At 39.6% G+C, this 27,045-nt stretch overlaps 1 protein-coding gene across 4 annotated transcripts in view; it reads left to right on the top strand.

The window, feature by feature from the left end:
• The first annotated feature begins 24,180 nt into the window (after nt 1-24,180).
• Nucleotides 24,181-27,045, top strand: part of LOC147635982 (FAD/NAD(P)-binding oxidoreductase) — a 35,833-nt gene continuing 32,968 nt past the window's right edge. For 2 of the 4 annotated variants that reach the window (XR_015266480.1, XM_086801410.1), the window contains exon 1: nt 24,184-24,807. Coding sequence is in view for 2 of the 4 variants with exons in the window: in XM_086801410.1 (XP_086657536.1) it covers nt 24,218-24,807 (590 nt within the window). In the remaining 2 variants the exon portion in view is untranslated. Of the gene's footprint in view, nt 24,808-27,045 lie in introns of all 4 variants that reach the window. The other 2 variants (XM_086801411.1, XR_015266481.1) reach the window with 2 other exon arrangements.

Here is a 27,045-nt window from a genome sequence, read left to right as displayed (position 1 = left end):
TGAAACTTGGAAGGCAAGCTAGTAATGTGTACGCCCAGCTTTAGAGTAGCCCCAAGTTAGGATCTGTGCACTCTAGGTATGAAGCATTCGTCTTGCTAGCATCTCTCAAATCCTAGTTTTGTCTTAGAAACCCCAGCTCATGTTTGAGTGCCACAGGGGCACAACGCTCGTCAATTTAGACTCAAAAATGGTCACCACATGTGCCATGACGATGCCTAGGGATCTATGTATTTTTAGGGATGTTCTAAGGAGGCATATGCGCTCAACTGGACAAGTTGCATCGTTTCACTTGTCACTATCAAATAGTTGTGGACAACAACTTCTTGCCATTTTGGATGGAACGTATCTTCAGAACCATGACTTAGATCATGATAGAACAAAAAGAAAAATAGTTGTGGACAACAACTTCTTGCCATTTTGGATGGAACGTATCTTCAGAACCATGACTTAGATCATGATAGAACAAAAAGAAAAATTGTAGAAAATTTATAGGTCTACAACTCTTAAGTTATGTGCAAAATTCACTTCCACACCAGTTTTTAGATATCTGCTATCCAAAACACCCCCTAGTCACTTTTGTGACATTGTCGAAATGGCTTGTACATGTTGCTTGATTCTCAGATGTCTATGAAAGTCAAGTAGGTTCATTTCAGGTGCATTGTAGGAACAAATTATGCATTCCCCACCTATCAAAGCATTCCTATTTGGAATTCCCATGCGTGAAACCCACAAGGCTAACTCTAATGTAGGCCTGAGTGATTAGGGCTTACCAACAATTGTGGCCTAGGAGTTCCAGGCATGCCAGAATGTGCTAAAACTTGGTAGGCTAGTAGTGTGTATGCCTAACTATAGAGTAGCCCAAGTCAGGATATGTACGCTTTAGGTAAGTGTCTGCCTCCGTCTCACGAGTGTCTCTCAAATTCCAGTTCGCGTTTGGGTGCTGCACGGCCACAAGGATCATTGGTTAGGCTCAAAACACATTAACAGGCAAATGTGTCATGATGGTGCCCATGGGTCTATGTGTTGTCCAGGGTGTTTTCATGGGGCGTATGCGCTTGTGTCATCGTTGCAATTAGTTGTGGAAAATAACTTTTTGCCATTTTGGATGGAGCATATCATATCTGCAAACCATGGCTTAGATGGTGACATAATAAAAAGCAAAGTTGTAGACAATTTATAGGTCTACAACTCTCCAATTATGTGCAAAATCCAATTCCACACTAGTTTTTAGATGTTCGCTTTTCAAAACACCCCCTAGTCACTTTTGTGACATTGTCAAAATGTCTTGTTCATGTCGCGATTAATTACCAGATGTCACAAAGTGAAGGGAAATGCAGAGTGACATATTTAAATGCATTTCCACTTCCAAATGTTAAGGGATGGGTTTGACCATGTCCCACAAAACTCATACCCTAATATCTCTTATCATCAGGACAAGAAGGTACAACTTAGGGACAAAAAGAACTTTCCCCCAACATAGCTGCCAGAACATCCAAATGGGGAAGCATACACACTAGTAGGCATTTCAGTGTGAACCAAACCGAGCAATATGTCATGTATTTGTCTAGGGGGTTGAAAGCTGGATCCGAAGGCATGCCATTTGCAAAATAGCTAGCACCCCATACACCTGCCTTTTGTACCAAAGCATAAACAGTGGTGGCTATAATATTGTTGTGTTCAATGTGTTTTCTTTGTTCCAATAACATTGCATGTATTGTTTGCAGAAGAAATAGTGGGGAGCATATGTTCCTAGATGTCTTGCTTTGGACTGGTATTTGAGCAGAGAGCACTCCTATTTTGGTTTGTAGGTTCCACTTATCCAAGTCTATTTGGTTGAATGGAAATGCTAGAATTTTCAATTATGGGTTGTTGTTAAGGCTAACATGCTACCTTGCACATAAGAAGAAGAGAGAAGAGAGAAGAGAGAAGAGAAGAGAGACACATGCAAGGGTTGAGTGTCCGGAGAGTTGCACTTAGCCAACCCTAATGAGGGTTAACTCCCCGATGTGAAGCTGCTGCTAGGGGCTCACTCCAACTCTTCTTGTGTCACCCAAAAAGAGATTGAATAGCTAGGTAGAGAGCAAGAAGGAGGGAGCTATGGAGAGCTCAACCTTCACTTCATGCCGAGATTAACTCCCCGATGTGAAGCCGCTAGGGGCTCACTCCACCTCTTCTTGTGTCACCCAAGAAGAGATTGAATATCTAGGTAGAGAGCAAGAAGGAGAGAGCTATGGAGAGCTCAACCTTCACTTCATGCCACAAGCATGCAAAAGGGACTCGGTAGAGAGCAGAGAGAGGGTAGAGAAGGAGAGAGATAAGAGAACTATCATCCCTACATCCCTACTCGGTAGAGAGCAGAGAAAGGGTAGAGAAGGAGAACTACCATCCCTACATGCACACACCGCGACAATCAAGCATGCAAGCAAGCAAAAACACAAGCTAACATACATCCACAAGCTCAAATGAGAGAGAGAGAGAGAGAGAGAGAGAGAAGAGGCAAGATCAAATGAGACTAATGGGATTGTATGTCAGGTCTTTGGGCCTTGTAAGAATCAGCCACGCCTTAGAGACAGGCACGGCTCTCCAAAAACTAGTGGTTCAGTCTGGGTCTGTTGTCTTTCACTTTGCCCGACTTCCACTCTAGGATCTAAAGATGGTGTGGTCTCACTTTCTTGTGGTTGGTCCATACCTCTCACCCTGGGTTGAGGTTCTTCCAAAACTGTGTGTTTCCCAGTATAAAATTGCGGAGCCGCAAAGTAAGGCTTCTTTGTGAGTGTGTTGGAGAGGGAGCTTGTTCTTGGACATATGGTCAGTCCATGCACTAAAGTTCAGGCTCTCCTATCTCGAGGTCAAGAGTTCCTCGTCCCGTACTGGGGTGGTCTTTGCTTTCATTGGTGCTATCAAAGACAAGCACCATTTGACTCCACGTGGTATTAACTGATGGGTCCAACCTTGTAAGCGAGGAAGCTTCAGGAGAGTTCACTTCATCAAAGAGAGGGTGATTTTGCACCAATCTACCTGATCGTAGTATTAGGTGCATGGAAATGCAAAACTGTCCAATGAAAAAATTTGGGAAAATTGTAAGGCCGTACGCTTTGGGATGGTACAAGCATATGCTTTTGAAAGCTGGAGGGAATGGGTGCATGCTTCTCAAGAGGCAGATGGCACGGACATTTGCTTTCTAAAGGACACAGGTGTGGCTTCACAAAGGAACGGGTGTGTGCTTTGAAATGGATAGGTACGGGCGTGGCAGTTAATGGAAGGGGCATACCAAGCTGGGGCCGAGAAAGGAAAGAGTGTGGCAAGATTACCACGAGTGTACTCTTTAGGCAAAGCAACTAGTACGGTCATTCGCTTTGGTCAAGACAAGTGGCACAACTGTGGCAAACACACAAAGTGCTCTGGAACGGGTGTACCCTTTAGGAATGGATGGCCGTGCCAATGTCAAAATCAGAGATTTTTAAGATCTATTTGGGGATTTTAGGGAATTTAAGGTTGCAAGTCTGACAGCTACTCCCTATAATCTTTGACAAATTCAATTACACAACCCACTTGATTGAATTCACTTTATGCTCAATTTAATGCAATTATTTCAGTTTTAATGCAACTTCCAAATTCAAGGTAAAGATCTTAATAGATTTGGTCAACTGAGAAGGGAACAAGCATGGTAGATGTGCCACGGCAGTGACCTCTATAAAGCAAACGGCTGTATGCTTCTCAGAGCAGCCAATAGAATGCAGTTTTTTCCTGGTTTTTTCCTCTAATTCTTGTTGATTCATGTGTTTTTCCACTAATGTTTTTGATTCAATATGAGCTAGAGCTAGTCTTCATCTATCTATTGGTGCCTATAATGTGTAATGAAAACTAACTAATTAAGATTAATTTGAGAATTAAACTAAGATGCAAGTTTGAAGAAAAAAGAACATAAAATCAAAGTTTGCATGAATGTCAAGGGGAATGTCACCATAAAAAACAAAAATAAACACAAAATCAAGCAACCAATCGCGGTGGAGTTGCACTCCAACCGGGCTAAACAAGGACACTAGCAAATGAATAAAGTGGAGGACCCTAAGCTAAATGCATTCCCCGATAGCGGTGCCAAAGAAGATAAGGCTAACGTGTTACCTTTTACACACAAGAAGGAGAGAGAAGAGAAGAGAGACACATGCAAGGGTCGAGTCCAGAGAGTTGCACTTAGCCAACCCTAACGAGGGTTAACTCCTTGATGTGAAGCCACTAGGGGCTCACTCCACCTCTTCTCATGTCACCCAAGAAGAGATTCAATGGCTAGGTAGAGAGAAAGAAGGAGAGAATTATGGAGAGCTCAACCTTTACTTCATGCCACAAGCATGCAAAAGGGACTTGGTAGAGAGGGAAGAGAGGGTAGAGAAGGAGATAGATGAGAGCATTACCATCTCTACATGCACACACCGGCAATCAAGCATGCAAGAAAGCAAAAACACAAGCTAACATACATCCACAAGCTCAAATGAGAGAGAGAGAGAGAGAGAGAGAGAGAGAGAGAAGAGGCAAGCTCAAATGAGACTAATGGGATTGTCCCTTTTCATATTCCATAAAATGACTTATATACAAGAGCTCATAGTTACAATGGTTGGTCGCCCATTTACAATTGGGAGCCCAAAACTAGTCTTCCTAGTCTTTCTAGCTCTATGTATAACTATTGCTTATGACCAGCATTACACAAGATGTAAGCTCGGGTCGATCATCCCATGTCTCTTTTACAATAAGTGTTTTGTGCGGTTACAAAAGCTGGATTATATTAAGTGTAGCCACTCTAAAGGTAATATTAACCAGAGTGGTTAATAGTTACAACTTATGGAAATGCCTTCAATTCAATATTGCTTTGTTGTAATTATCCAACATTCCTCGTTGCAAAACAAGGAGGGACAAATGTCATGAACTTGCTCAGTGTGTCCCGAGTCACATCCACATTTCTCAAAGTTTCTTGCTTGTTCATGCTCTCTTTCTAGCCATCCTCTAACGCATAAAGCACTAAGATACATCTGAATAAATCATGAACAATAGAGGACAAGGTATAAGTACTAACCTAGTTACTCTAGGTTTAGTCACTAGAAGATGCATCTCGATAAAAAATAACCCAGCTACTCTACATTTAGTCACTATCATCTTATATAGAGCCTGAGGACATTGCAAACACCTCCTTACGTTAGAACCTCATAGTTGCCTGAGGACATTGCAAACACCTCCTTGTGTTAGAACCTCATAGCTGCCTATGGAGGCTCCTCTCTGACTCAGGTGGTGATACTACCACTACCGCTAGCATGTACCACCTGTGGCATGGAAGGTCCTAACCATCTCTATGGCCTTACATGCCTCATCATCTCTCCAACCTTGTAGTAACTCATAGTTGTATTGCTATAAACATAAAGTGTAGTCCCAGTGAGCCCATACCTCCCACCTGAAACATGTCTGCTCCTTGTGGCACTGATTACACTATCATGATAGCTCTATGGAGGAGCTGATGAACCACTACAACTTGCACCGTCAACTAGCTTGTATGCTATCTGCATGATCTCCTCAAGGATACTCTCTAGATCATGCTTGCTCCACTTCATATGTGTAGACTCCTCAAGTCCAGGAGGAATTTGGTCACAACACTAACAGCCAACTGTCGTGCTATAGTTTCCAAATCCTTGTGTGTAATGTGGGAGACTGGCCTACCTTTTTCTAGATCAATCTCTCATGTGCCAGGGTAGAGATCATTTGAGCCCAAAACTCTGTATGTTGCCACATCCACTACATATCTGCAAATGGGACAACTGGCTCATTGCAGCAATTGGAGACTAATGTAAGGTAGGTGAAATAAGTGGCCACATTCCAATCCATATAACCTGATGGCATTAAGGGCATTAACTTGATGGCATTAGGTGAAATAAGTGGCCACATTCCAATCCATATAACCTGATGGCATTAAGGGCAACCATGCAAGATAGATGAAATAAGTGTCTGCATCCCAATCCATATAACCTGATGGCATCAAGGGAAACCATGCAAATTGGGAAGGTGGTGTCATGAATAAACTTTGGAGAATGGGATGCAAATTGGGAAGGTGGTGTCATGAAGAAAATCTAGAGAATGGGATGCAAAAGGATGTCGACCTCTGATGTTAGTGTGGCTAAACAAGGACATAAGGCAATGTAAACTACTAGTCGTATTTGAGATACCCTCTCATATTCTCCAACTGCACTCTCACATGCTCTCTAGACTCGTCCCTCTTTGCTCTCGCAAAGTGGAGCTCTGCTATGAGACTCTCAGTTGTTGTATAAGATGACTGGGTCAACAGTCCCAGATGCTAATTTGTAGGTAGATAATTGACCACATGGAAAGTGGAAAACAAAAAGTCTCAAAGCAAATGTTCCAAGGGAACTCAAGATTAACATTTTAAGATAGACTTTGTTGATCACATAAAAAGTGGGACACAAAAATTTGAAAATATACTTTTTTGATAGACTTTGTTGATCACATAAAAAGTGGGACACAAAATCTCAAAAGATACTTTTTTGATAGAAAATCCATGATAGGATTTATTCTAATAGTGCTGATTTGTATAAATGACTACTATGTTTTTATATGTTCAATGAAGCTGCCATTTCTATTGTAAAGGATGTTTTCCTAATGGTTGTAAAAAGAATGATTGATGCAATTACCTGCTGCTCTGCTGGTAAGTGATTAAGTGCATGGCCCAATTTTTAAATGTTACATTGGGATCCTAGTGTTTATGATGATGAAGAGCCATTACACTAATGAAAATTTACATGTGTGTGCCACCCGAGGGGTGCCTCATATGGACCCGTCTATTGAGGAAGTGACCCTCCTCGCATGGTTGGGTGAGAAATGATGAAGCAACCTTTGAGTGGCTGGGATTAGTGGGGGTATAACCACTCGTGTGGCTCATGAAAAAATGCCATCAATGTGGTCTTTGAGTGGTCGCGATATTAGTGAGACAATCAAGCCATATGTAGCACCTCATCGCTCGAGAGACTCCCATAAAACCCTATGAACCTAGATGTGTTTGGAGGGAGATATTGTTAAGAAATATGTTGCCATGGTTGCCATGGAGCAAAAGTCTTAGTAGGGAGCAAGAATTTAGCACCTAGCATAGTCCCACATGAGAAAGCAAAGACAACTTGTAGTCACCTCATATAAAAGGGGTCATTTTCAAGCAATCAATCATGAAATCTATCTCAATTCTTTCTATGAGTACAAGTCTCAATCATGTAACCTAGCTAAACTTGAGTCTAAAGTCTCATTGGCACAACACACTCATCATGAGTAATCTTAGGCTTCACCCACCTTAGCATTATCTCAACCATCATAGCTCACACCATAGCCACCTTGCTTGAGGTACTCATGTTTTTTAACATAGTATCAGAGACCGGACATATCTCTTCATAGCTTAGCTTTAATCTTATCCATGAATTTTTGGTGTTGGCACTCTATTTAGCTATTAATTAGCTCACTAATAATAACCTTATTTGCATCCCCTTCTTATGGCTGAACTTGTAGAGCTCATATCTCTCTAACCCCTCTAGCATTTCTCTTCAACTTTTGGGAGAACATCAAGCACACTAAGGTGCTGCTCCACACTAGAGGAGGTGACAGATTTTGCCCTATACAACTTGGATTCTGCACTAAAACCTATGCTAGTCTACAAGCCGGTTCTCTTTGTGTGATACACATTATGCTATAAGATCTTAGAGGCTTCTTTCTTATCATCCAAGGCCCCCCACAACTCCAATCATTAGGGGAAATTTGGGCTCCAAATAAGCCCTTTAAGGGATTTCTCTCTCCTCTTGGAATCTTGAAAAAATAAAAAAATATTATTATATTGGGTTTCTCTCTCTTCTTTTCAAATCTAAATTCACCTTTTTTCATATTTTCTAAAAAGATTCAATGCTTATTTTATTATATTCTTTTCTTAAATTCTATGAAACTTCAACCACTCTGAGTGAAAATTCATAAATGTGAAAAGCTAGCACTCTATAAAGTAAGAAAACAAGTACGAGAATATTTTTGACATATGTAACTATTCAACTATATTTCTGACATAAGTATAGCATGGAATTAGAAGATGTTGATTGGAAATAGTGGCATTTTTTAAAAGAACTCAAATATATCTTGAAGAAAACTTTTAGTATTTTGAAAAGTTCTTTTTTATGTACAATTAAACATGCTTAAGTTCTATTCCAGTGCATTTTTCATGAAGTTATGGTGGTTGTCATTAGGTAAGTTTTCCTCATTCATCAATAGCCACACTTCTCCATTTGAATTTCCCTCCAATAAAATTTTCAATCTCTCAAGGAAGCCTCTAAGTTTTCCCTTGAATCTCCTCTTTCCTCACATACTATTTATGCATGGACAACAATGAAGAGAGATTTGACTTTCTGGTGCCTTCAAGTGGAACCAAAAAGTCACATTTGTCTTCATTGATTTTCTATACCCAATTATTTTACTACCAGGAAGTGTTATTACATCAAGAAGGGCATGAAGAAGTGTTGCTACAGTGCTTAATGGAGGTATGGACATGTTTAGAGGGCATTACTTTATTTGAAACGCAAGTGTTTGAAATTAATGATAATGTTTTATTGCACTGCATATTTTTGCAAACAAAGGAGTTAATTGCAATTTCAGTATTGTTTTATGGTCTAAGAAGCAATTTATACATGTGGACCTTGATTGATGAGTATGCTCTTCTCTATAAGAGAACAGAGGCCTCTAAGTTCAACCCTTATGTAATGCAACAGGCCAGGGAATTAGGGAGAAAGCATGTTGATATATGGGTGGAAGGTTCACCTAATCCCTTGACTCAACAACCACCTAAATTTTCAAGCCTAACATCTTTGATCAAATATGTTTTTGAGGGAAATGATGGCTTGATTTATTACACCACAAGGCTTGCTAGTCAAGTGCAAAGTGTTTGGATATTGTCACAAAGGATGCTGATGATGCTATCTACCCCGTCCCCACCACCGTGACCAATGAAGTCAGCCACCTCATCAATGTATAGCCCAAATAGTGTAGGAGAGAGTGGGCATCATTGCTTCACACCTATGGTGCTAGCAATAACATCAGATAGAGCTCTGGGGCATCGTATGTGCCCAAAGACCTGCCCATACAAAGCACAGATGCCCCAAACCATCTCTAATGGGATCCTGAATGAGTGTAGGCGCTGGAAGAGTCAGGGCCGGTTCGATGACAGCAGGCCATCTTCACACTAGCAAGAGGACATGTGTAGAGGTGGTAGACTCATATGTGTACCTGGGGATTACATTTATGACTCCGCTAGGAAGATTTACTATGGCACAGGCAGCCAGGGATCGACTCACATGAGGGTATGCAGCTCTGGCCATCATGCGAGAGAGACAGTGTCACGAGGCACACTTCTAGGAGCCCCGCACGAAGGGGTGGTTGTTTGACACACAATTCACCCCTACTTTGATGTATGCTGCAGCAGTATGGGCACCTAGGCTCGCCACCTCCACATGGTCTCAGAGAGAGAGGCCTCAGATTCTCATACTCTCATGGATGATCTGCAGACAGCAGCAAACCCTCCGTCCCACATGACATTGTCCGGACAGAGTTTGTTGCACCTCCTATGCTAGTAGAGGCCCTCTTCCAGATGATCTGCTTCATACTACAGAGGATCAGAGATATGCCATCAGATGTAGGCTGCGTCATAATACCAGTCCTGAAAAATGTAGTTGGTACATCACATAAAGGCAAAGAGAAAGTGGTTGAGCCCCTTGGTATGCCTGACACTTATGGGCATTCTCTTATTGATGGAGATTCTAGTGATCCTTCCAACATGATGCACTAGGGCAGATGCCCATTTCATCACTCACATGTGTAGAGATTTCATGGTGAATGAAACCATTGTGTCACTGATCACAATCCTCAAAATCTCTGGTTGAATCCTTATTTCCAATCATTCCTTCATCGGTGTACTTATGGCATCATTGGCAACCAGAACGCTCACCACCTGTTCACTCAGGGGCCTTTTCGATAGTTCCTAGCTCATAGTAACCAGCAATATATTCACATAACAAAATGGAATCTCCGTGGAAGATCAGCAAGATCAACCAACAGATCCATATAAAAGAGTCATGGACTCATCCATTGAGGACCAGCAAGGTCAATCAACCAGATTCACATCCGAATTCAGAAAACAACTCTTACTCCTTGATCCAATATCTTCCCCGACGTACTTATGGGTATCTTCAGCGAGCACCGTATGGTCAGCACCCTATAGGATCCTTCGCAGGGGTCACCTAGCGCTTCACTCATAGGTCGTTTCCTTGGTCCCTCATCCACCGTACCAGAAGCTCACCGTTTTAATCAAACCGAGGCTGGTCAAGACCTCGGCCGACCTTACTACGCGAGACGTCCTCCATTGACTCTCCGTCAGCAGTTGCAACTTTATCAGGTAGGTCTTCAAAACAGTCAAAATGCTTCCCCAGCATTCTTGACATAAAACAGTCATTTACAAACAGTTCACAAATACAGTTTCTATAATGAACTCTCGTCTTTCCACATTGTTCCACATCAATCCATATTACTTAACCCAATTCCAAATCATATGCATAGCCATTCTTAACCAGATACAACAATTTCCATCCCATCACATCAGATTCACTCACTTCGCATAACATCCATTCTTATCTTTCTTAAATTACATTACATCTCATTCATTCATTTCTCATTCTTATCTTTCTTAAATTACATTACATCTCATCACATCCATTTCTCATTACATCTCATTCATTCACATCTTAATTGACAATTGAGAGAGATGGAGCAAGATGGATAGAGATCTCAAGGCCACGAGAGAGAGTGTGAGTGAAAGAGAGTTTGAGTGAGACCTTAAAATAATTGTGATTAAAATAGTTATTTTTATTTGTATTGTCTGCAAAAGAAACATTGTAGAGCATATGTTCCTACCTGTCCTGATTTGGAATTTTACTCGAGTAGAGCACTGTTATTCAGGTTTGCAAGTTCCAATTATCTAGGTCTATTTAGATGAATGGAAATGCTAGGATTTTTAATGATGTGTTGTAGCTGATGGAAATGCCTTCAATTCAATTCAACAAATCAATTCAATATTGATTTGTTGTAATTATCCAACATTGCTCGTAAGGAGGGACATATGTCCCTATGGCCCTGCATGCCTCATCATCTCTCAGACCTTGCAGTCGTTCATAGCACTGTTGATATAACCATAAAGTGTAGTCCTAGTGAACCCATGCCTCCCACTCAAAATGTGTCTACACCTTGGCGCTAAAGTACACTATCACAATAGCTCTATGGAGGACCTAATGAACCACTATGACCTGCACCGCCAACCCGCTTGTATGCTGTCCGCTTACTCTCTTGAAGGATACTCCCTAGATCATGCTTGCTCCACTTCATATGTGTAGGCTCCTCAAATCCAGGAGGAATCTGGTCACAGCACCAATGCCCAACTGTCGCGCTATAGTCTCCAGGTCCTTGCATGTAATGTGGGAGACCGGCCTATTTGTTGTTGGATTGATCTCTCATGTGTCGGAGTAAAGATCATCTAAGCCCAAAACTTTGTATGTCGCCACATCTTTTCTTTTCCATTTGTTTCTTTTCTTTGATGTATTCCTAGCTTCTTTTCTAATATGGTTTAGGGTGCTTCTATTTATGTTTTATAGTGGTATTCTTTATGTTTTATGCTCTCTTTAATGTATTTATTAATATTATTGTTTGTATAGAGTATCTTGCTGTGGTGGTGTTAACCATGTGTCCTTTTACTCTATTCGTCCTTTACTCCCCAACAAGTGGTGGTGTTAACCATATGCCCTTTTACTCTATTCTTCTTTTGCTCCCAAATAGAATGTGATGTCAAATATATCACATAGCATGTGCTGCTTTGCAATTGGATATGTAGACTTTAAGACATAGTTCAATTCTTTGTGATTGTAGGTGTCCACATTTGTTGAAGCAAGTTGGTGACATGAGCTTTTATTACAAGTACACTTTTGTTGTTGCTCAAGATTATGAAGTATGAGCTTAGAGAGTGGTTTTATAAAATATGTAGCAAATGTTGTTACCTTTACTCAAGCATATGAAGTATGAGATTAGAGAGTGGTTTTATAAAATATGTAACAAATGTTGTTACCTTTACTGTGTATCGGTTTGTAAAATATGTAACAAACGTTGTTGCTTTTATTGTGTATAAGTTCAAAAGAATGGTTACAACTTACTTGAAATTAGATTCCATGATAGCCAAGGGTCTAAATATGGTTAGCCTAAGCTTATCCTTTAGGTGCTTAAAAAATCAACATAGTTTGTTGAGAGCTACTCTAAACTGAATTTAGCCTTTCAAGCCCGGTTGAAAAAAAACATGCAATAAAAAATGTTAAATTTTCTTCATTGTTTGGGATTTAAAAAAAAAAGAAAAAAGGAAGAAAAAGTTGAGATACGTGTGAAAAGGTCGTTTGGATACGCTTTTGGTCTCGAGAGAGGGGCGCCCATTTGCTTTTTTCGATTCTATCACCATTAAAGGTAACTTGTTCTCAATGCTTCTCTAAATTTTTGTCTTCATCGACAAGAACATTCAGTATATTAATTAAAGGAAAACCTTAGTTCTTTTTTTTCTAAAATAAGGAAAACCTTAAATAATTAATTCAATATGCGTGCGCACACACCATATAGACTGAGGTTCATGTGTACACACACCCTACAAATATATATATATATATATATGTATAGGTATATATATATACATACATACATTATAAATATGTATGTATAACACCCTACAAATATGTATATATATATGTGTGTGTGTGTGTGTGTAGATATGTATATATATATATACATACATACATATTTGTAATGTATGTATATATATATACATATTTGTAGGGTGTGTGTACACATGAACCCCAGTCTATATATATATACATACATGTTTATATATATACATACATATATGTATATATGTATACATACATATATATATGTATACATATATATACATATGTATATATATGTATACATATGTATATATATGTATACATATGTATATATATGTATACATATATATATGTATATGTATATATGTATATATACATATATATACGTATACATACATATACATATGTATACATACATATGTATATATATATATATGTATATATATGTAAACATACATACATATATATATATATATATATATATATACATACATACATACATACATATGTATATATATATATATACATACATATATACACATATATATACATACATACATATATATACCGCACTGCTTCGGCCACCCATGGAAACTGGCTTGGCATTCTTTACTAGGATATTCGGTTCGTTCAGTCCCCGAATGAACCTGGCATCAGCTGTTCATCATCTAGTGGTTGGCGAGTAATTGAGGAGGAGAGTAAATGCTTGGTGATATACTTCAATACTTCTGCTCCCCTGGGGGTTAACTCTAAGAATTCGTTCATCTTTGTTTCCAAAAAGCCAGGAGGACAGAATCTCTTAGGTAAATTTTGAGATCATTTCATGTCTGAGTGTTTTGATCCACACGGTTTGTCTCGCAGTGGTTTCTCCATGCTACTGTGGCTGTTTCTACTATCTTCAACCTTGCAAGAGCCATTTTGCTCTTCTCATTGTACCCGATGACATCGAAGTACTCTTCCATTGCTTCGATCCACTTCTCCATAGTCTCGCCCAATTTTTCCCTTCACCCTTGGAAGGTCCAGGCTGCAATCTATGAAGGGTTTTACGAACATCCAAGTCGTGCTCTTCCTCATCGAGTTTGGGGTTATCATTCCTACCACCACGACCTCAATCCATGATCCTATCAATACAAAAATTCTTGTTAAGTCCTTTTATTTACAATTCAAATCCGACTTTAGATCCAACTGGTTCTGCGGTTCTTTAGATTGGTCAGCTCTCCACAGAATCATGGGATAAAGATCCCTTATATAGAACTCATTATCAGATAACAATTCATTCACAATATATCATTCATATTCTTAACACAATAATGGTCCATCAGACCGAAAATTCCATCTAAACATTCCATGAAAGTTTCAGTTATGCAATTTATTATTTGTCATCCCTTCACTGGATCCACCACGTCAAGTGTTAACAGTAGCAATCTGTCAGCACAATCCACTAATCTCGTAGTGATTTGCTGAAGTCATTATCGTCATTCCAGTTATGAACATCATCCCATTCATCCTCATTGTGGCTTTGTTCAACTGATCGCTTTTCAACCAAAATTGTGGAATCATCTTTTTTTAATCAGAATCCAAATCAACTCATCAACTCTCAACTAGAATTTTAAAATCATATCAACCACATTCAAATTCATCATCTGGATATCATTTTTACTTATAATTTCAAGGTCTTATATTTACTCATATATATTGCCAGTAAAGAGCTGCAGTTATACCCTCGGTATATACGGGTAGTCACGGTCCTTGGAATTATAAGGTAAATACCATCATGACTAGGCCTCAAGCAAGTCAAGGATTTCCATACAATTGCGGTACTTCATGTGAAGACCCACTTTCAATTTTATGAATCTTCATTCTGAATATCAATTTGTATGAATTTTATCACACAATTACAACCTTTTAATGTTACTTCGCAAATTTTTGACATTTTTGGCTTTTCAGTTGATCCACTTTAGTCAATTCGCTCTGTTACCAACCGAAAGATCCCTGTTCCCTCCGTGTAATACTTCACAAATTTTTGACATTTTTGGCTTTTCAGTTGATCCAGTTTAGTCAATTCGCTCTGATACCAACCGAAAGATCCCTATCCCCTCCGTGCAATGGATTCGGGGGTGCTAACAACGGAAGTAGCACTTTGTGTGCGGGACAGGATCCCTCACTCGGGGCCTCGTCCACGGATATCCGGACAAGAGACTAATCCCTTGGGTCTTCAAAAACCAAACCCGGAAAAGCTTCCCCCTACCAGAAAGCACAGGCGATTCCTCCAAGATATTTGTACTCTAACGTAGTCAAGGTCATTACTGACCAAACTGATCCGACCAAACTTGTGAGTCACTTGGTCAGATCAAGGAAGAAACTTGCACTTGGATTATAGAAACCAATGCTTTTTTCCCCATCGAGAAGCACAACCATTAATTCTTTTTCCATAGAACAATTACTATCATGGATTTACTTCATCTATCGTACTATAACAAAATTGAGTCTCATTTTACGGATCCATCAGTCCAGCCTAACCCCATCCAGTTCCATGGGTTAGCCAACCACCCAACCACTGTAGTGATGGGATCCAATTAGGAATTTGGTTAGGTTTTGTCCCGGGTACCAAGGAAAAGAGTTCCCAGGCCCCCTAGTGTTATAATTCGTGGTGCTCATACTAGATCAAGTGTGTGGAGGAGAGGGACTCACAAAATACAAGAAAATATCTTGCTTATTAAGTTGGTCAAATACAACTAGGCTTCTTACTCCATACAAAAGGCCTTCTAGCTCCACCTTTAAATAGGTGAGCTAGTGGACCTTAAGTCCCTTCACACACACACCCTTCTCTTCCCCTTTTACATAACCTTAGTCTAAGGTTATGTAAAAGGGGAAGAGAAGGGTGTGTAATAAGAGACTAAGGTTATGTAAAAGGGGAAGAGAAGGGTGTGTAATAAGAGAAGTCTAAGGTTATGTAAAAGGGGAAGAGAAGGGTGTGTAATAAGAGACTAAGGTTATGTAAAAGGGGAAGAGAAGGGTGTGTGTGTGAAGGGACTTAAACCTTTTACATAACCTTAGTCTCTTATTACACACCCTTCTCTTCCCCTTTTACATAACCTTAGACTAAGGTTATGTAAAAGGGGAAGAGAAGGGTGTGTAATAAGAGACTAAGGTTATGTAAAAGGGGAAGAGAAGGGTGTGTGTGTGAAGGGACTTAAACCTTAATCCGCTTCACACACACACCCTTCTCTTCCCCTTTTACATAACCTTAGTCTCTTATTACACACCCTTCTCTTCCCCTTTTACATAACCTTAGTCTAAGGTTATGTAAAAGGGGAAGAGAAGGGTGTGTAATAAGAGACTAAGGTTATGTAAAAGGGGAAGAGAAGGGTGTGTAATAAGAGACTAAGGTTTAAGTCCCTTCACACACACACCCTTCTCTTCCCCTTTTACATAACCTTAGTCTCTTATTACACACCCTTCTCTTCCCCTTTTACATAACCTTAGTCTAAGGTTATGTAAAAGGGGAAGAGAAGGGTGTGTAATAAGAGTCTAAGGTTATGTAAAAGGGGAAGAGAAGGGTGTGTAATAAGAGACTAAGGTTATGTAAAAGGTTTAAGAGAAGGGTGTGTAATAAGATACTAAGGTTATGTAAAAGGGGAAGAGAAGGGTGTGTGTGTGAAGGGACTTAAGGTGGAGCTAGAAGGCCATAACCTTAGTCTCTTATTAAGAGACTAAGGTTATGTAAAAGGGGAAGAGAAGGGTGTGTGTGTGAAGGGACTTAAGGTCCACTAGCTCACCTATTTAAAGGTGGAGCTAGAAGGCCTTAAGTCCCTTCACACACACACCCTTCTCTTCCCCTTTTACATAACCTTAGTCTCTTAATACCTAGCCAGATATTCATGCAAATTTAACGCCAGTCACACCACTTACACACCCAATATGAAATTACCTTTTTCACAGATTCAAATATCTTTAAAACAATTATTTAATGAAACCATAGTGTCACTGATCATAATCCTCCAAAATATCCGGTTGAATCTTAATTTCTAAAATCATTCCTTCATCGGCGTACCTATGGCATCATTGGCAACCAGAACGCTCACCACCTGTCCCTCAGGGGCCTTTTCGATAGTTCCTAGCTCATACTACCCGACAATATATTCACTTATAAAAATCAAGATGGAATCTCCGTTGAAGATCAGCAAGATCAACCAACAGATCCATATAAAAGAGCCATGGACTCATCTGTTTTAAGGACCAGCAAGGTCAATCAATCAAATCCATGCCCGGTTTCAAAAAACAACTCTTACTCCTTGTTCCAATATCTTCCCCGACGCACGCGTGGGTATCTTCGGTGACCCAGAGCCCCCGAGCACCGTATGGTCAGCACCCTCTGGGATCCTTCGCAGGTGACCTCATCCACCGTACCACAGGCTACCATTTAAATTGAACCAAGGCTGGTCAAGACCTCAGTCGACCTTGCTACGCGAGACGTCCTCCGTTGACTCTCCATCAGCTGTTGTAACTTTATCAGTTAGGTTTCCACGACCTCATTCTCAAGACGGTCAAAATGCTTCCCCAGCATTATTGACATAAAACAGTCATTTAAAAACAGGTCATAAATACAGTTTCCATAATTAACTCTCATCTTTCACATCGTTCCACATCTGTCCACATTACTTAATCCATATCCAATTCATATGTATTCCTATTCTCATCCAATCACATCATTTTTCATCTCATATTTCACATTGTTCCACATATGTCCATATTACTTAATCCTTATCCAATTCATATGTATTCCTATTTATTCTCATCCGATCACATCATTTTTCATCTCATCACATCTTTCCTCTTTTATCCTCATCCACTCGCATCTACCCATATTCACATCCCATCACACCTCATTTATTTACATCATATATCATTCATTCACATCTATCTCAATTTACATCACATCTCATCACATTCATTTCACATCTCATCTCATTCATTCTTATCCCGATTCACATCACATCACACTACATCTCATCTCATCTCATCCATTAACATCCCATATCATTCATTTATATCCGATTCACATGACATCACATCTCATTCATTCACATCCTAATTCACATCACATTACATCTCATCCATTCACTCACATCGACATCACATCCTTTCACATACACATCCACATCCAATCTTCCACATACACGTCCACATCTATTCTTCCACATACACATCCACATCCATTCTTTCACATATACATCCACATCCATTCTTTCACATACACATACACATTCACATTCACATCCATTTATCCACATCCATTCAATCACATACACATCCACATCCATTCTTTCACATACACATCTATATCCATTTCCATTACATCACATCTTATTTTCATCTTATCACATCCTATCACATCTCATACACATCTTATCGCATCCCATTTACATCTTATCACATTCTATTTTCATGTTATTACATCTATTCACATCTTATCGCATCGTATCACATTCTATTTTCATCTTATTACATCCATTCACATCTTATCGCATCCTATTTACACCTTATCACATTCATTTCACATGCTATTCCCATTTAGTAGCTTTTTCTAGTTTGATTTCGATAACGGGACTTTCTCTAAATTTCTACCAATTGCTTGGCCTAATTAAAGGTTCTTTTTCTGAAACGACTATTTCTATATTCCTTCTCGATTCCTCAATTGAATTATATTCAATATTTCTCTTTTGAATAAAAGAATTCATGGGATTTACAGAAATCAATTATATCCATATTTTCACTTTTAATACATAATCATAAATTGAATTATACTGAAAATTTCTCTTCTTTCCATTTAATTTCTTGGCTCTCAAATACCATGGAAATTCCTCTTTTTTGCATTTAATTATTTGCATTCCAATGTCATGGGAGTTTCTCTTTTATCATCAATATTTCTCATAATAAAATATCCATTAATTCAATATGCTAGGAATTTCTCTTTTTCCATCTAAATGATGGAATTCCAAATGTCATAGGAATTCCTCTTTTACCATTTAAATATTTCTCATAGATAAAATAAATTTATCTAAAATTCATCTTTGAATTTAAATAAAATACTTATTTATTTCAATATACTAGGAATTTCTCTTTTCTCATCTAAATGATGGAATTCCAATTGTCATAGGAATTCCTCTTTTACCATTTAAATATTTCTCATAGATAAAATAAATTTATCTAAAATTCATTTTTGAGTCTAAATAATATACCCATTAATTTCAATATACTAGGAATTTCTCTTTTCTCATCTAAATGATGGAATTCCAAATTTCATAGGAATTCCTGTTTTACCATTTAAATATTTCTCCTAGATAAAATAAATTTATCTAAAATTTATCTTTGAATTTAAATAAAATATCCATTAATCTCAATATGCTAAAAATTACACTTTCCTCATTTAAATATTTGAATTCCAATATGGTGGGAATTCCTCTTTCATCATTTAAATTTATCTATGCAAAAAGATAAATTTAACTAAAATCCTTCTTTAATTTTTAAATAAAATATACATTATTTTAGCATCCCAATTTTTATCTTACTTCATTGGACTAAATGAATTCCATTGTCATGGGGGATTACTCTTTTAACATAAAAATGAATTACCTAGAAATTTCTCTTTTTCCTAATTAACTATTTATGCATAAACATAAAATCAATTTTTTCATTATTATAATGAGAATCATTCAATTAATCTAGGATGATTAATCCTAGAATATGCTAGTAGGTCCTCTTTTCATATTATGAACGAAAATGATTTATGTGTTGATTTTTCCAGAAATTTTGCCATAGCTTCGCTGCTATTACTGATAATTCTCAATAATTTTGAAAACATAAAGTTTAGTAATATCATATGATAGAATAACCATTAATTGGATCAATATGCAAATATGGACTTGATTCCTAGTTTTTTCATGAATTTAATAGCATGAAGGCATTAAAAAGCCACTTATTTGGCCTCAATTTGACAAGCATAGAAATTACTTTTAGATTAGAGAATTATGAGAAGCTTCATTTGAATATAGAATAGGTCATAGGAATGACCATTCTTTGGGGGAGAGAGAGACATGCTTTTAAAAAAACATTTAATTTAAGCATAAATGGAAATTTATGTGTTTTATCACTACAATTCATTAAAGAACTTCAATTGTATTAAAAAGCCATTCAATTGAATGCTTCTCAAGCTTGAGAGGGATTGAGAAGAGAGAAACATTTGGAGATTTTAAAAAAAAGACCATAAACCACACTTTACCTCCTGTGATTGCTTGATTCTTTAATCAAAGTAGAGGCCCCCAACCAATCAATTGGTTTGGTATGTTGATGAAGACTCCAAGGAAGATTGAAGAGAGAGAGAAGCTCCAATCTCTTCAATTTGTAGAGGATTTTTAGAGGATAATAGAAAATATCATTATTTTAGTATAATACTAGCATGGTATAGTTCTGATTTTTTTTATACAAAGGGCTAAGGATCTATTTATAGGTGAGGGAGGCCTCTAACCAAGTTCAACTAGTTTTTAGAATCACCCAGGTTCAGTTTGGCTGAATTTGGACAAGATTTGGACCTAGTTTAGCTCCCTTTTGATTTGGTTTGATCCAGAAGAGAGGAGAGAGAAAAATATCACAATATTTTTTAGTTTAAAACTCCACGACACATGTGAAATAGGTGCCTCCTTGAAGAGCCCCCTTCTCCTTACCAAGGTGTCAAAATTGAATCATTATACCCAAAATATCTCATTTTTTAGTAATATTCATAGTTTTTTACTAATAAACCTTGTCCTTAGTCAACTCTTCATCTTATGTGAGCATTTACTCATTTTTGGGGGGTTTTCTTTTATTCTTCAATTTATCTCCTCCCTACATTTGGATTAATCTTATTGGTCCATAGGAACCTTAATTGGAGCATAATTCAAAATTTTTTTAAAATCTAGACTCTTACGCTAAGGTTCTTTTTACCTATTTTCAATTAATTCCAATTGCACATTGAAAAGTTCTTTTTGAATTTCTATTTCAGAGGAAACCATTTAGACACTAGGAGGATTCTTATATCCAAAATATATAAATTTTAGATTATCTCTCTCTAGACATTTTCTCTCTCTAGGTCAAAACAGGGTAAAATAGAATCTTTCTTTTATTTCAAAGAGGGGGATAATTACAAGATCAGAAGGGGAGGTTCTTACACCTGTACACCTCAAAAGCTAGAGGGAGAAATTTTACATCCTACCCCGCTTAAAAAACGCGAGATGTCCTCATCTCATAGGTGGAGTATGATCTCTTCCATCTTTCATCTTTCATCTTCTTCTTCTCCAATCACTTCCAGCATTACTGCCTTGGAAGTGGACGGCTGATTTGGGAACATCTCTCTTTGACTTCCCCTATTCTGAGGCGGAGGTCTTGCATTGCTTTGGATTAAAACTGCGGGTTGGTTAGAGGGTCTACCTCTGGGATTTCTCTGATTTTGGTGGAAAGAAACCTGATTACTCTGGAAGAAGGAAGGAGCTAGAGTCTGGAATCTTGATCCCTGATTTTCCCGCCCTAAAGACCTTGTTCCAAAAGGAGTTGGGAAATCCATACTGCAATGTCCAAATCCTTGACAGTTATAGCATTTCACTCCCTTGTTCAAGGGTGGAACTTCTGAAGTTGATCTCCAAAGGATTGAGTTCCGGGAAAAGGACATTTCTTCCATTCTAGAACTTCCCATATACTGGGCTTGACCCTTATATCTCTTAGAGAGTGGAAGGTTGGAATCACCTTCTGGAGCTTGAAAGGTGATGGTGTTGGCTTCGGCGGGCCTTGACATCAAAGGCCTTGGCAAAATCCTTCCCCATCCACACTGCTTCGGCCATGTAAACTCGCTTGGCATTCTTTACTAGGATATTCAAAGGTCCGTTCAGTCCCCAAATAAACCTGGCCATCAGCTATTCATCATCCAGCGGTGGTGAGTATTTGAGGAGGAGAGCGAAATATACTTTAATAGTTCTGCTCCCCTAGGTTAACTCTAAGAATTCGTTCATCTTTATTTCCAAAAAGCCAGGAGGACAGAATCTCTTTCTTAGGTAAATTTTGAGATCATTCCATGTTTGAGTGTTTCGATCCACACGGTTTGTCTCGCACTGGTTTCTCCATACTACTCTCACTGTTTCTACTATCTTCAGCCTTGCAAGAGCCATTTTGCTCTTCTCATTGTACCCAGTGACATCGAAGTACTTTTCCATTGCTTTGATCCACTTCTCCACAGTCTCGCCCAAGTTTTCCCCTTCACCCTTGAAAGGTCCAGGCTGTGATCTATGAAGGGTTTTACAAACATCCAAGTTGAGCTCTTCCTCATCGAGTTGGGGGTTATCATTCCTACCATGACGACCTCGATCCATGATCCTATCAATACAAAAATTCTTGTTAAGTCCTTTTATTTACAATTCAAATCTGACTTTAGACTGATTCTGCGGTTCTTTAGATTGATCAGCTCTCCACAGAATCATGGGATAAAGATCCCTTATATAGAACTCATTATTATCAGATAACAATTCATTTAGAACATATCATTTTTATAGGCCTTAAACGAGGCCTTAAAATGCTTGTTATAAGCCTTGATTAAGGCTTAAAAAAACCTTAGAAAAGGCTTTATTAAAGCCTTTAGTCAAAGGCTTATAAAGACTTGAAACAAAGGCTTCTAAAAAGGCTCTGCAGCGCCATAAAACGCAACACCCATCCATCCGATAACGCGGCCGTCCTGAGCACGACGAGGGAAAAAGATCCATGCAAATTTTGGTGCAGAAATTTGGGGCATGGTATTGGGTTATCCCCATCAACTCAAAGCGTTTTCAATTTCTTGCCTGTCTCCCTTTCAACCTCAACCATAACTACTTGCTGAAGGCCAGCCATCATAGAGAAAATGTAGCTTCCTGTTTTCTTAACCTCACCTAGTAAATCTTATTGCCTCCTATTCTTGAGCAAATTCAACCACTTTTCTTTAAAAAAGGGAAAAAAAACCTTACGAAAGGCTTTGATTAAGCCTTGATCAAAGGCTTAAAAAGCTTTTAATAAAAGCTTTCAAACCTCCTTTCTTTGCAACGTAGTGATGCCATGTGGGAGTCGTAGGTGGAGAGGAAAGGAAAACGGTGCCCGAGAGGAGATGGTGAAATCACCACAAAGGGTTTTGGACTACACTGATCAGATTCACGGGCTCTGATCGGGCTAGATCTAAAAAAATTATGTGCCACCCTAGGGAGAGAAAATCGGTCGGCCGCCGTTGTGCAGATAGAGGTATTCTTTTTTCTTTTTTCTTTTGTGACAAAAAAAAACCTTTGCTTTGGAAGCTTATTCTTTGGCCTTCAACAAAGAATTCTTTTGGAGATTTTTTTAAGAAAAGAATTTTGTTGATGATGTGATGGTACTTTGTTCTCTTCTTTTGTCTTCCTTTAGGGTCCACGAGGACTTTGCAGGCTCTGATACCAATGTTGGAAGCCATGGTGAAGCCTATGATAAAATATTAAAGCACAAAACCAAAAGCATTGAAATAAAAATAGAGATGTGTACGTACGCAAGATTGGGTTGAATAATGCATGTAGCTCCACTTCCACGACATGAGTATTTAGATAATTGTATTCCACCATACTGCAACACTACCACCATGCTGCCCATAACAATGAAAATTACCCCAATACCCACCATTGACCAATCTAATCTATTACACAATATACGTCTATCATAACTGCATGATGGCAGCTTAGGTTAACTTTTGACCTAGTTACCTTCCGCTTGGTGCAGAGCACAAGAGTTGAGCTTGCATCTCTCAACACACATTTTCTCTAGAAGATGAAGCGAGGTAGGTTCCTGAGAGTGAAGAGCAAGCTTTGATCTTCCACTTTCTTGACACATGTCCTAGCCGCATCTCTGTGTGAGAGGTGAAGACTCTCACTTTTGAAGAGTAGAATTGGGAGCTCACGAGTCACAAGAGTTGGGATTGAGGAGAGGAGTGAAGAGTCTAGGCTTCTAGAGATATTTGGAGGAGCATTCGTGATTGTGTGTAGTGTGTCAATAAAGCTTTAAGGTGGGAACTTAAATAGGAGAAACTTGAAAGCCTAAAGCCTTCAAAGTGGAGTCTAGCCAGTGGTGGCGAGAAATTAACATAAACAGCCGTTGGCAACTTGCATTGTGGAGCATTAATTTAACAGCAGCATATCCAACAGCATATCCAACGTATGATGTATCCATAATCCAATGTCCATAGGTATTAGGAGTCTAGAGACTAGGACCATAACTCTAAAGGGATTATATTATACTTAGTGAAAATTAATAACTGATGGGCTGCTTAAAAGGTTGCACGTCAAAATGAAAGGTTCTTCCCTTCATTGTGTGAAAACGAATGTTGTAGGCCAAGAGCGGACACACGAAACCATCATCACATTCTTCAAATTTTAGGGCTTGCAATGGCGGGTTGCTTTTCGTGTCCATCTTCGACCTGCATTGTGCAAGCTGGTCTTCACCTCCACACCGATCTCCATGCCGTCACACCAATGGCCCGTTTCGCCCCTCGTCTGAAGAGCTTAGTCTTCCATGGAAACCCTTCGAGAAAAAGGTCTGCCATAGCCGTGTCCAGGCGATCTGTATCCGCCATAGCCGTGGCCGTATGGAAGCAGGAGGTCCTCTTCGCAGAAGCCCCCGTGGCGGGCGTCGAACAGGCGGCAGAGCATCTCTTCCATGTAGTCCTCGACATCAGTGCGAACCCTGAATTGAGGAGGGGCCACACGAAGCCCGGACAGTTCGTCCAAGTTAAGGTCGGGGCCAGTAAGCCTGTTTTCCTGGCCATAGCCTCGCCCCCTCGAATTGCCGAATATGGAGCGTTGGAGTTTCTCATCAAGCAGGTGGACGGCTCTACAGCAGGCTTGCTCTGCGGACTCCGCAAAGGCGACAAGGTCGAGCTTAGCCAAGTGATGGGGAATGGTTTTGCTGTCGACCGGTTTTCTCCCGCCGATCAGTTCTCTACTGTGCTGCTATTTGCCACTGGATCCGGCATAAGGTAAGCAACAAATAAACATGAACATGCATCTAGAGTCTGCAAAACTTACACATGCAGAGTAAAGTTAGAAGATAGCAAAAACGAGATCTACAGATAAACATTAAAAATTTGTCATGTCGACGAAAGAAAAAGAGGCTCTAGTTCGCAAATCCCACTTAAAAAAAAACATAGAATGTAAATATAGTTTGCTGTTTGGTTTTTTTTTTTCCCCAGACAATTTTAGTTCATTTGACTGCCTATTATTTTTACGTCTGTGTTGAGCCACAGCTAGGGATCCTGCTCGTTGCGGGCCGAGTAAGTTCCTTGGGATTTTTCATCAATACGTTTGGATACATTAAAAAATATAAAGAAAATGCCATTATCGGGTTTCCCCCTTGATTATTTATCATGCTTTCGTGTATTAACAAAGCTTTTCCCAAATGTTGGGCTTGCAATCTCTCACTCTCCTTTGAGATAGACTCTATCTTGCCCTCGCTTAAGACAAGCTTGTCTTGTGACTTGTGAAGAACAAGCCTCTTTGGTGCTCAAATGAAGACTAGCCTATCTTCTTCTTTCCCCCCAAAAAAAAGCCTATACATATTCAAGAACAATTACCACTCAAAATATGCATGTGCAGGAGAGGTATACATGATAAAGTTGGGCGGAAGTGGAAGCACACATAGGAGAGAGAGAGAGAGGAGAAGATGGTGAGAGATTGCAAACAAGATCACTTTATCCAATAGCAAAGAAGGTTACAATGGCGATACGCAGCTAGTGATGGTGTTGTCAGAATATGCAGCGGAAATGATAACCAAACTTGGGTAGACAAGAGCAAGTAGAATGCAGAAAATAGACAGCACAAGAAACACAGAGAGATAGGTGTGTAAACTCTTCTCTATACACAAGATCCCGGAGAAAACTGAATGAGAAAGTGGTGGGGGCATGGGGCCTATTTATATGCCCCATGTGAGCAGTCGGCCTGCTGAAAAGGCACTCCACGACTGCATCAGCAGTCGGCCAGCAGTACAGAAGTCCACGACTGCATACATCCAGTCGGCCAGCAGTAAAATACTCCACGACTAATGTCTGGGCAGTCGGCCAGCCACACGACTGCAGAATGGGCAGTCGGCTAGCCACCAGAGTCTTTTGCCAACTTCTGGCATCCCTCCATGCCACTGAAAAATGGGGAAAAATAGGGAAAAAATACGGGGAGTGAGGAAAAATGATAAAACACCTCATAAGGGCGGGCACACCCACAACAAAGGCCCTGGTGTATAAAGGTAGATAGGAGATGACTTCTAACACCCCCTCTCAGCTCCTATCCGTGAAACCAACCCAAGGGAGCTGGAGTGCCGCCTGAGCGTAGCTTGAGGTAGAGACTTCGTGAAGAGGTCCGCCGCATTGTCCTCCGTCGAACAATAAAGTAGTAAGATGTCACCAGCCAAGATCTTCTCACGTACAAAGTGATACTGTATCTCTATATGCTTGGTTCGGGCATGGAAGACCGGGTTCCGAGCAATAGCTATACAACTCTAGTTATCGCACTGGATGACTGTGGGCTCCTTCTGTGGAAACCCAATCTCGCCTAGCAGCCTTTTCAGCCATACAACCTCACAAGCAGCACCACAAGCAGCCTGGTACTTTGCCTCTGTCGAAGAAAGAGCAATAGTTGGCTGCCTCTTGTTGCTCCAAGATGGTACAATCATCAACAAGCAGCATAAAGGATTCCCTGTGCTGCTTACCACGTATGCAAGAACTGCAACGCCCTTACCTACTACCAACATCTGGCAAGCCAACCACCATATGGTCTCGGAAAGCTCGCCTCAATGCATCCACATTTAAGTGGCCAAAACGAAAGTGCCACAAATTGCCGACCTGAGAACCTGTCAATGAGGAGAGTGCAGAGAGCTTGTAGATACCATTCTCCACACCGCCTTCCCAAACAACTTGGCCAGTCTCACGGTCCTTTAGAGCAACCGAATGCTTCTCAAATTCCACCCGAAAGCCAGTCTTGCATACTTCATGCACTGACAGAAGATGAAAACCCAAAGCAGGGACATAAAGAACACGGGAAGCATGCTTGCCCCCCTTGCCGTCGGGAATAATCTCCATCCGGCCCTCACTATGTATCGGGATAGTGGAATTGTCGCCAATAAAGATGCGACCTGATTGCCGTTTCAGATCCAGAAAGAAGTCACGGGATGGAGTCATGTGCCTGGAAGCACCACTGTCAAGAATCCATTCCCGGGTATCCTTCGC

This window comes from Cibotium barometz, chromosome 8, assembly GCF_041138505.1.
Source record: "Cibotium barometz isolate CiBa-2024 chromosome 8, ASM4113850v1, whole genome shotgun sequence".
Lineage (NCBI taxonomy): Eukaryota > Viridiplantae > Streptophyta > Polypodiopsida > Cyatheales > Cibotiaceae > Cibotium > Cibotium barometz.
This window is presented reverse-complemented; position numbering and strand designations above follow the sequence as displayed.